At 38.1% G+C, this 11,391-nt stretch overlaps 1 protein-coding gene across 2 annotated transcripts; it reads left to right on the top strand.

The window, feature by feature from the left end:
- The first annotated feature begins 5,193 nt into the window (after nucleotides 1–5,193).
- LOC147523441 (F-box/kelch-repeat protein At3g23880-like) lies at nucleotides 5,194–10,320 on the top strand. Of its 2 annotated transcripts, none has more exons than XM_086598557.1 (3): nucleotides 5,194–6,513; nucleotides 7,119–7,170; nucleotides 10,132–10,320. In XM_086598557.1, exons 1-3 carry the CDS (start codon nucleotides 5,374–5,376, stop codon nucleotides 10,134–10,136), a joined length of 1,197 nt encoding a protein of 398 aa, XP_086454683.1. In that variant the 5' UTR covers nucleotides 5,194–5,373; the 3' UTR covers nucleotides 10,137–10,320. The 2 variants fall into 2 exon arrangements, with proteins under 2 accessions (XP_086454683.1, XP_086454684.1); XM_086598558.1 differs by having other exon boundaries at nucleotides 5,195–6,501.
- The last annotated feature ends 1,071 nt before the right edge of the window (nucleotides 10,321–11,391 follow it).

The raw sequence follows: 11,391 nt of genomic DNA, 5'->3' as shown, positions 1-11,391 counted from the left end.
TGGGGTAAAGGTGGTTGTGTTGGGACAGCCACCGCGAACCTTTTTGCTGATCCAGTTCCTGAACTTCTGGTATATCCACTTGATATAGACATGTTCCCTGATAGATCATTTGAATGGGGGATACTTCCAATCCAAGCACCACTGCCTGAGTCCTCTTCTTCCATATTAGCCGGTTCCTCATACTCAATCCTTGGGGCCATTAGATTCCTCAGTTGTGAAGCATCCACCGCCAACAGCGTGGGTTGGGTCACACTTTCATCCGATTCGTATTGTTCCAGTTCTCCTGGCTGAGGTGTGTGGTTTATCATTCTATTGGCTTTTTCTATTGGCTGCTCACTTGATCCACTGGAAAGATTAATTATCTGCGCATTTTTGGGAATGAGTTTGTTCCCTTTGCCTTCCTTGCGCATTTCTGCTGCCATCATCCTTGCTTTCTTGGATCTATTTACTACATTTCGTACCCCTTTCCCTAGCATGTCTTCTTCTTTCTTTTTTCCTTCCATGTTGCTGAACATCCTTTTTTTTTGTTTCTCTATGCTCTATTGTGTGGTTAAGGGGGGTGAGTTCTTGTTGGGATAGAGAAAGGTTTTGATCTGATCGAGAGTATTCTCCTTTTCTTGGGTTCCTCTCCACCAGCTGTTTGAAATCCTTCTCTTTTCTTCTAACCAACCTAGTTGGCTTGAAAGGGGAGCCTCTGTCTGCATTGAACTTCACTTGGATTTCCAAGGTAGTACTTCTATTATCTACAAGGGACGGGATGGGATGTAGTTGGAGTTCCAAGATAGGTCTAGGGTTAGGGGGTGGCTGAGTAGCTTCCTCAGATTTGTGAGCTGTGTTGGTGTTTGTGCTCTCCTTTCTCAGCAAGGCTTCCCCAGTCTGGACTTGTTGGGCCTCCTCTCTCTGATCCATATCAGCAAGGCCCATAATCATGTCTGTTTTATTCTTACCAGCTTTTTTATCTGGGCCTGGCCCGTTGCCAGTGTTTGTGCTCTCCATGACCAAGGCCTCCCCATTCTGAATCACTTAGGCCTCCTCCCGTTGTTCTCCATCCTCAAGGCCCATATCCATTGCTTCCTCCATCCTAACAATTTTTTCCCTTGGGCTTGTCCTTAAAAAATAATTGCCAACCGACCCACTGGATGTGGCCACTGACTTGGCCTGGTTTGTCAGCTCTTCTCCCCTACCCCTCTCACCCTTTGTACAACTATCCGTTATGATACTAGAAGAGCCTGCCAATTTCTGACCCTCCAGGCCTTCTTTTCCAACGGCTCTATTCCTCTCTTTGTCTCTGTGTGTCCTCTATAGTCCCCTCTGGGTCTGCTGGTTGTCCCACCTATCTTCTTGTCCACTTGTTCCCTGAACTGCCCCACGTCTGTGATAGTTTCCACCACTAGCCGCCGGAGTTTCATCATACCTTAGTTTTTGTGGCGTACCAGAGAAGGTAATGGATTGCGTCCCTCGGCCTGCTATGCCATTGTAGAACTTATTAGCTCTGATCATACTTGTAAAGAACGGCTTAATGTCCTTTGATGATCCCCCACACTTCAGTATATCATATCGATACTGTGCTCGGATTCTGCATACATGATGATCATGTCCGATGACTCCGTAAAAGTAGCAGAATATATCCAATTTTTCATACTTGAAAGTAACAAGGAACATGGCTCCTGTTTCTAGCTTGATGGTTAAATATTTTGTGAATCTTTTCTTGATGTCCATGTCTACTCTGACTCTAGCAACTGGTTTCTTGAATTCTAGTGGACATGATAGATCGATCCCCTTTACCTTCCCTATTTCCTCTCTAATCTTTGTCACATTGTCTGTGTTAATGCGGGCTCTTGGTAGCCCCCAAATTTGCACCCAGAACTATACTCTATCAAAGAAATACTCCTCAATATCCTCTACTTGTTTCCATTTTTTTACCGAGAAAATGTGCCCATGAACTAGCCATGGTCCATTGTTCACCACAAACTTGTATTCACTCTCTTGTTCAAACACCACCTGCATATGCTCTGGTGACATCAAGTCCATAGAGATGGTTCCTCTAGTTTGCCATATCCGGTGGAGCTCTTCTCCTAAATCAGTCAGTTCTATTGGGTGTCCACCGAACATCTTTCCCATCACTGTAAGCTTACCATTCATGTTTGCCTCCTCATTGCTGCTTACTAATTCTATCTCCTTTTTGGAGGAGAAGAGGCTTTGTAATTTCTGTTGTATGTTTTCCAATTTACTTGCCTTACTTGACGAGGACTCACCTGTTAGAAGCAGAGGTCTGTATTCCATCCTTGAGGGAGATGGTAACGTATACTAAGGAAGTGTGTTCAAAAAGAAGTATAGTACCAAGGATGAGAGATGTGTTTATCTGATGGGTTGTGATATGGCTTATTGTGAAAAGGAAAGTTTAATGGGAAAGTTTAATCACTGGTAGACTTGGTTCTCATCTGATCTGGTAGTGTTGCTTGGGTGGAGTGTGCTGCTATAGCCCGCAGGAGAGGCATTCCCGAACTAGGATATAAATAACCATATATAAGATGTTGTGTGTTTGTTTTTTCTTTTTTTATAAGTGCTTATAAAAAGAACATAAAATGAAAAACAAACCAGTTTATAATACCCACTTATAAGACCATGTCTTATAATACCCTCTTATAACTTGAACTAAAAAAAACAAATAGGCCCTTAGTGTTGTAATATCGGTTGACACAATTACACAAATACAACAACGCAGATTCTTCTGGTATTTATTTGTATTGTGTGGTGTTGAATTGATTATAGAAAGGACAACTGTTTGTTATGGAAAATTCCCGGGCTGTGCTGCCAGAAGATGTGGTGTTTACGATTTTACTTTGGCTACCGGTGGCAAAGCATTTGATTCATTTAACCCATTCCACCAAAAATCCCTGTTAATCTTATCCAAACTATCAGTAATTTTCACTGGTAACTTAAAATCCCCCATGACATATATGGGCACGTACAGCTTGTCCTACACTCTTAACCAGGGTGGTTCTTGCTGCTTGAGACAGAACTTTGGCCTTCCATCCTGAGACTTTCCTTTGTATTGAATCCACCAAGTATGAAAATGTCTCAGTCTTCTTTCTCCCTATAATCATAGGGACCCCCAGATATTTGTCCTTTTCATTTAGCCTTTTTACTTTCCAGAATCTCATCAGCATGCGTTGATGTCTTGCATGAACATTCTTGCTGAAAAAAGCACTTGATTTGTCTAAGCTAACTTTCTGCCCAAAGGCAGCACATTACATCTCTAAAATATTCTTTAAACAAGCAGTTTCCCCTAAGGTAGCTTTACTATACATAATGAGATCATCTGCGTAAAGAAGGTGGGAAATAGGTGGGGACTTTCTATTTACCTTAAAGCCAGATAGAGCCTCTATAACACCCTGTTTATTTTCTTTATTTTTTTCCCTATTTATTAGGATTTAAAAAGTAATAATAATATTAAAAAGAAAAGAAAGGGATAATGATAAAATAAGATAAGATAAAAACGTGGGAGAGTTAGAGGGGTTTGGTTACAACCGAACTCTCCCTTTTTGTTGGTTTTTTCTGGTTTTTGAAATACAAGAGAAAAACAGAGAGAGACGTACAAGAAAAAAAAAAAGAGGAGTGTTTACTGCGGGAGAGTGCTTGAGTGAGAGAGACAGAGATAAAAGTTGGAAGAAGAATGAATAAGCTAAGGAGTATTGGCGACGGTTTTTCCAGTTTTCTCTAGTAGATACAATCTCAAGTTTTGTGATATCGGTGAGTAGATCTTATATATACGGATTGAAACGTGATTTAAACTATATAGATTACCTTTGAGATTTTTGGTTATTAATATATGTATTGTCGGTAATTAATTTATCTTAAATTTTTTCTGTGAAAATAAAGAAAAAAATTATCATATATACGAAGAACAGTTTGTTTCGCATCTATGGAATCAAATGAACTCGTTGGGATTTCAAAATATATGATCCATCTTTCTCATGGTTTTTTTATGAATAGATGTGCATGATACTACATAGGACTTTTGTAGTGTAAAGTTGTAGGAGCGTTTTTTTTTCGTGATCTATATATGAATATGGGAGCTAGCCCCTTCTTAAAACTTAAATGCTGATTCTCTCGAGTCACGTTTCAAATGACTAACTTTGTTATAAAGTGTCACATTAGATACTTGAAATATGGGTATTGTGTGGCAGTTGCAGTCCTTGTAACACCTTGGTTTATGTGTTTTGTCTTTGCTGCAATTTGATTGTTATGTTGGACAATTCATAGACTTATTACTATGTCACTTGCCTAATGTGTAACTTCTTCTCTTTTAAAATGTAAGTCGCCAAGTAAAGTCTAAATCAGTTTCCCTTTTGTTGCTGATTAATATTTGATCACTATTTATAAATATTTGACGGTACTATGTTTACATTGTCCTGTTGAATCTCTTTAAGTGTTAGTTCTCTTTTGTATAATGATCCTACTGAGCATGGCCCTTCTATTGATTATGTAAGTACTCATATCCATGGGCGCACACTTTGTTGCAAACGGGTGTTTTGCTCATGTTCATGTTCAAATTTTGTCTTATTTGGAGATGAATTACAACATATTTAGAGATTGATATAGGTTTTCATTAAAACATGTTAAGTGAGTTTTGTATGTCCTCTTTCAAATGCAAAAAGCCCCATAACATTTCGATTTATGTAGAAGGAGTTACACCCTTCAAAGTTGGCACGTCGAATTTTTCGATTGCTTAGAAATCGATCTTATGCGGGTTTGGAATAGAGTTTTCACATAGTTAGGGTCAGATTCAAACTCTCGCCAAAACATCTTAGTGCAGGTGTCGCGGCCCCGGAAGCAGTGGTTGGGGGGAACAGAAGGCGGGTGCATTTTGCATTTCTTGGCAGGAGGGCCTTTCATGGCAGAGTCCTCGCCATTAGAGTCGCTGTCCCAGAGCTTCAGCTTAGTGACATCCATGGAGGGAGAGAGGGGTGTGGGGTCGCGTGTAATTTTAAAGGAGCTGAAATCGAGGAGTCGGGAAAAGGAACCAAGGGATGAACGACACGTGGATAGCGAAAATCGAAGAGGCAGAGACGCGTGCACTCAGTACACGTGCCCATGGAAAAGGGAAGCACTGTAGCAAAACCCGCGGAACCCTAAAAGACAGCTGGAAAGATTGGCACCGTAGGATCGGATGCAAGATCAACGAACGAGGGAAGGCGAAAAGAAGTGGGAGAGAAGAAAGTTGAAAAAGAAGAAAAGAAACGAAGAGCGACTGGTGAGATTATTGAGTGTTGTAATATCGGTTGACACAAATACAACAACGCAGATTCTTCTAGTATTTATTTGTATTATGTGGTGTTGAATTGATTATAGAAAGGACAGCTGTTTGTTATGGAAGTGCTGCCAGAAGATTTGGTGTTTACGATTTTACTTTGGCTACCGGTGGCATCTCTTTTACGATTCAAGTCTGTGTGCAAATTATGGTTCTCTTTAATCGAAAGCTCCCCTTTTATCACCCAGCATCTTGCCACTCTCAAGGATAATAATAATAATGATGACCATCAACTTATCATTTTGGATCCTTTTCAATGTCATGACACACCTTGTTACTCACTTAGATTCTCCTTACTCTCTGCTACTGGTACCAACTATAAAGTGCCCAAAGTCTTAGATTTACCCCACCATTTTGACAATGCTCTTGAGTCCCCAAATATCATTGCTTCTTGTAACGGCATAATTTGTCTTCGACCCGACCTTTCCGAGAATGTTTCATTGTGGAACCCTGCTTTGAAAGAATTCCGAATTCTTCCGGAGCCATCAGTCCCTCCTGAAGAATTGGTTCCTGACAGCAGGCTGGACTTCTATTTTGGTTTTGGTTATGATGCTATTACCAACGATTACAAAGTTGTCAAAGTTATTTTTCTGAATCTGATGACATGTCGAGTTGATCTGTACAGCTTAAGTACGGATTCTTGGAGACCTATTGACACTGTAGTGCCTTTCCCTCATGTATACTCAGATCCTAAAGCACCGTTACGGAATGGAATTTATTGTTGGTTGGGAAAAGATGAATCAGAACGACATGCAATTCTTTCATTCGACTTTACCACTGAGGTGTTTAAAACTATGACAGTGCCAGATGATTACGGTGTTGGTTACCATGGTTATTTGAAGTTGGCCTTGTTAAGAGAAAACATTGCTTGCATTGAGTGGGTGTTTTATTCAAATAATCCGTACATATGGCACTGTAAAATATGGGTGTTGAATGAATATGATGTAATGGAGTCTTGGACGAAACTAAATACAATAGAGTTAGAGCTTTTTGCTTATCCGTGTGCAGTTTTGATGAATGGGAAGATAATTGGGTATGGGAGTAATGGAGGAAATTTGTGCTTTTACGATCTTGTTGTCCAAGAATTAAAGTATTTCCCATTGGATCCGGTAAGTTTTATAACCGAGGTTGTTGTCTACAACGCGACCCTAGTTTCAATCAGAAGCACAGTTCGTGCAGCTAATAAGGTGAGTTCCGTGGTAAGTTTCTATATCATTTCTTTAAACTCTTTGTTTTTTTTTTCTTTTAATTAAAAAAATGGGCTTGATTTCTAGATAAAATTCTCTGTTTATTTAGACATTAACCAATATCCCATCATGAGTTTCTTGTACTATATGCTGTCTTGTCTGTGAAGAAAAACATGGATGAATAAGACGACATTCTACTTTTCATTCCATAACTTATTAGTTGTCTTCTAATTGCTAACAAAGGTGGCTGGTGGAAAATGTTTTGTGTACAAAACGGGAATTGGTTTGAACTAATTCTAAATCAGTTCATGCCTGGTAACAGAAAAAGCAAAACACTCTCAGGCGGATTTGTAGAATCCAGAATGATTGTGTTTTATCTATTTTGAGTTATTAATTTTTTTGAGTCCTCATCAAGGATTTTCCAGTTTCCTCCCTGCTTGGTTATCTTTCCTATTAGACATTTCTTCTCTTTGATCTAACTTTTTCTGGCTTTCAAAACCTTCTAATTTCCCAAATCCACTCTATGCTCTTATGCGTTTGATGGTGTACATAGCTTCCACTTAATCCTTTCAGAGTTCTCATCTGAATATCTTACTTGAGATTTTGGAATTGTGTAGGACTTGACGGAAAATCAGCCGTCAGCTATTGATTTGGCTTTGCTCAAGCAAGGTATTTGTTTGTCCTTTAGATCTGCTTGTCATTTTACTTGTCTGTCATACGTTTATAAAAAATATGCGTTTTTTTCTTTGCTTTGTTTTATTTCTGTTCCTAACATCAAGTTTGGCTTAGTATATGATGATGTATGGAAGGCGGAAGCAACTTCGAATCAATAACACCAATGAATAAGAATCGATAAACACCCAAAAACTAGGGTTTTAAGGAAAAACGAAATTCCTTTAATTGAATCTCTCAATTAAATAATCAATCAATAAACAAAAACAACCGAGTTGGGTGGAATACCTTCTCAAGAAGGGCAGTTTGATTTTGTTTAGTCTATTTACCCAATGAGGCTTCCAAGCCTATTTATAATAAGACCCTACTTCTAATTCTAATTATAGTCCTAATAGGAAACTACTACTAACATAACAAATAAAAATATAAACTAACTAAACCAAGCTAAATACTATTAATTCCATGCCCATGCATCAGTATATATCTCTGTTTTTTCTTTGCTTAAGACTTATGTCGGTTCCAAACATAGGATTTGTCTTAGGTTTTTTTTGGGCTGAACGTCTTGTTTGGCTTGGTTTTACTTTGATGAAGTTGTTGTTTTTTTTTTTTAAATTGTGTGTTAGGTTTTGTATGTTTGAACCTATATTGTGCGGTCAAAACGACCAAATCGGGTCAGCACTCTGATATAGTCAAGGAGTTATTAGGAAACATTTTGTCTTGGGGAATCTCTTTGCTAGAAAGGAACTGTATCTTTTATATACGAGGGAGCCAGTTACTGTGGTCATAATGGGTACTCTTGGTTTAGTTAGGCATTTTAAAGTTCTCCTTGTTCGGCTTCTGTTTCGTCCCTTGGGTTAGTCATGTGTTGCTGCTGGACGTATTTCTGCTTTGTGGGATAATTTAATTTTTTGTGTGTAAATGATGTCATATATGGTCTATATTCAGTAGTATTTTAATTCCTGTGTTTAGGGTTAGATATATTAGCGCCAGTTATTGTTTTGATGTACTCATTCGGTAGTTTGTTGTTTGGTCTGTGTCTATCTAGTTGGTCTATTTTAGGTTTTGTTGTTTAGTTTCCTTTTCTTATTCCCTTTTATTGGTATTCTAGCTTAGGAATCCAGAGATGGAATATTATATATTTATATTATATAGTGGTTTGGGTGTTGTTGATTGGACTTCCCTCATTGCATTTAGAGTCTACTTATGTCATTTCTTACTCCAGGGACATGTCATTTCCTTGCTTCTGTAAATAGACCAGAGTAAGACTTTGTGAGATATTTGTACAGTGGGCACTTCACTGTTTTGATCACTATCTTTCGTGATGAGAGTTTGACAGCTTTAATCATTGCCTTACGTTGTGAGAGTTATTTAGATCGAGACCACCCCCTTTAGCTTTGCAAAGAAAGTTATAGCTGCATAGAGTGGGATAAGATGTTTTAAGGCAAAGATAGAGGCGTTGGAAGTGAAGCCCCATCATGACTTTCTTTCGGACCGTGACTAGTGTTTGGCACTAGGTTTAGAAGTAAACAATGGTCTCCTTTGAGAGCAACTGATTAAGATGAGATGAACATTGAGCATGTTCTCAGGCATAAAATGCTTTCCTTTCCCCTTATAGGACGTATGTACCAATGTCATACGCGAATGATTTTTTTGCTTCTCTGGTACAAGTGATGTTTGAGAACTCTGGAAATGCAAGTAGTTTTAGTCACATTGTTATTTGTTGGTAGTCCTGGATGACAGAAGTAGCTTAGTAATGGCTGATTATGGACATGTTGATTTGGCTGTAAACTGTGTTAAGAATAAGCAGAAGGTTGACAAGTGATGGAGGCACTTGGCTTGGTTTAAGCTGAGCAGTCAAATGTCCTAGGCAGTGCAACACTGCCTATGCTTATGTGGGACTAGTCAGCTAGCACACCCAAAAAGTATGACCTGCACCCACCCTTGTATGTGAGTATGTGACATATATGCCTAGATGACTTACTATTTACTAAATTGATGAAGTGCACATAAATATACAGATATCGTAAAAATAAGCTTAGATACTCAGGCATCTTCTTCAGCAGCCAAAATCTTCCTCAAGCTACAACACAACATTGTTGGTCAAAATCTTATGGAGATTAACCAAAATCTGCCTCAAAAGTCTAATATGCTAGACTCCCACCTAGGCTCTAGGCTCTAGGCTCAACCTTAGGCCTAGAATTGCCTTACCTGTCATTGACTGCTGAAAAGTATAGTTTGGGAAGGTGGATCAAGAGCATCAAGAGTTATCACAGTTTTTGGTATTAAAACAGAGTGTGCGTGTGTGCCTCTTTGCACTGCTCTTGGTCTTCCTTCCCCAAAATCTTATGAAATGGTTGGTCTTCCCAAGCTGGAAGGATGAAGAAGTTTGAGTCAGGTTTGGAAAAGCTTTGTCTGGGTCGCTGCTGGTCCAAAGCTACGTAACATCCGTTGTATTCGACATATATCACATCTGATCAGAGCTTGTTAGTTGAACAGGTTTCAGGTTGAAAGCAAATTCAATGGCAGTTACCACGTCATCTCAATAAATTCGACTTGACCCTGTGCCAAGTGATGTAACGAGTGGTTGTATTTCACATTTATGTCCCTAGATCTCGACAGTTAGATAAAGCTCCATCTATCTTGCCCTTGAATTGCTACTCAAACAACACCTGGTTTTAGTCCCTTAAAGTCACCTCGCGCAACGCCTTCTTATATGTATGGGCATGTTATGTCAAATAAGGCGGTGACATTCTCCCTCAAATTACATAAGCACCTTGCCATGGTTTGCATCCGTTCTGGATTTTACTTTGCTTTGTTTTGACCTCCATCTGCATGTGCTAAAGTGATTTTACTTGGTTATCCAAAATGAAAAAGTTATTCTACTTGAGATTTTAGATGCTGTAATTTGTATATGTTTATCAATTATTTCACTCAATCTGATTGTGGCCTGTTCTGCAGGTTGAAGATGTAATGATGATGGGCGATGTTATGAAAAATTGGGCTTCGATCAAATCCCTCAGAGATGTGCTTCCTCATGTGCTATTTGTATTTATCAACTTGTATACAAATCTTGTAGTGATGGAATGACCTTTGAACATGGGTGGCTAATAATAAGTAAGTACGCGGAAGCAGTCCCTTAAACTTCAAGAGTAACCACGCATATATGGACCTACTAGAGAGTAGAGAGCTAAACAGATGAGCATCCCTCCTGCGCTTACAGTGCCAACTTTATTTTAGCCACAGGAGAGTGCGCTAACTGCCTAAAGGGCATGCGTGGTTTTGGTTTTGTATCCCAAATTTGTTGCTTCCATTTTTGATGATTCTGAAAGAAATAATTATTTTAGCCATTCAGTTCTGGTAGAGAACGTTTAGTGTTTTAGTTTTAGACATCAGTAATACGTTGTTCATGGTTATTGTAGTTAAAACGTTGTACAGGGTTGCCCTGTATTGTTAGTTACAACATCCAGGTATTCAATTATCAGATGATCAGGAATTATTAATTTAATTTGCTAATATTGATCACAACAGTACACCACTATGGGCATATTCATTATTATGTGACGTAATTCTTATTTATTTAGAGATAAAATAAGGGTTATTTTACCAAAGACTGCGTACACCCAAAACAAAACCAAACGGATCCTAAGACCAAATGGGCACCACTTGAAAATTTAATAGACACTACCTAAGATTTTTAATGTTTTTATAAAAAAAAATGTTTAATTTTGATTAGTTTAGTTTTATCTTTCGTTTCATTGAATCAATGTTCCTTTCCTTTTTAATGTTGACAATTCAAAATTTTAATCATTTTTCATAAAATTGAACGAATTGGTATATTCAAATGCATGATTGAATAATTTCATTAAAAGTTTTGTTTTGATTTCAACTGTAATAATGTTGAGAAAAGATTATGGCTGATTTGATTCCTAAATTATTATTAGACTTATTTCTTTTCATGTTGGGATTCCACCAAACTTTGATAAATTTTATAATTCAATCAATTTTTTTTAAAATGAAATAAAAAAATCAATGAGTATCTTCAATTAGTAATAAATCAATAAATATATTAAGTATCCATGTATTAATATTAAAGCTCCCATAAGAAGTATTTTTCTAGCTCTCTTAAAATTTCACGTCATCAACTCCTATTTGAACAGGCGGGAATTCTTTTTCTATTGAAAAGATAAATTCTAGCACTTTTAATCAAAATAGGGATCT

This window comes from Coptis chinensis, chromosome 1 (assembly GCF_015680905.1).
Source record: "Coptis chinensis isolate HL-2020 chromosome 1, ASM1568090v1, whole genome shotgun sequence".
Lineage (NCBI taxonomy): Eukaryota > Viridiplantae > Streptophyta > Magnoliopsida > Ranunculales > Ranunculaceae > Coptis > Coptis chinensis.
Note: the sequence above shows the minus strand (reverse complement) of the source record. Positions and strands in the feature narration are given on the sequence as shown.

Coding starts and splice junctions, on each gene's coding strand:
- LOC147523441 (XM_086598557.1), top strand. CDS start 5,374: ATGGAAGTGCTGCCAGAAGATTTGGTGTTTACGATTTTACTTTGGCTA. Junction 6,514..7,118: donor CTAATAAGGTGAGTTCCGTG/GTAAGTTTCTAT, acceptor GGAATTGTGTAG/GACTTGACGGAAAATCAGCC.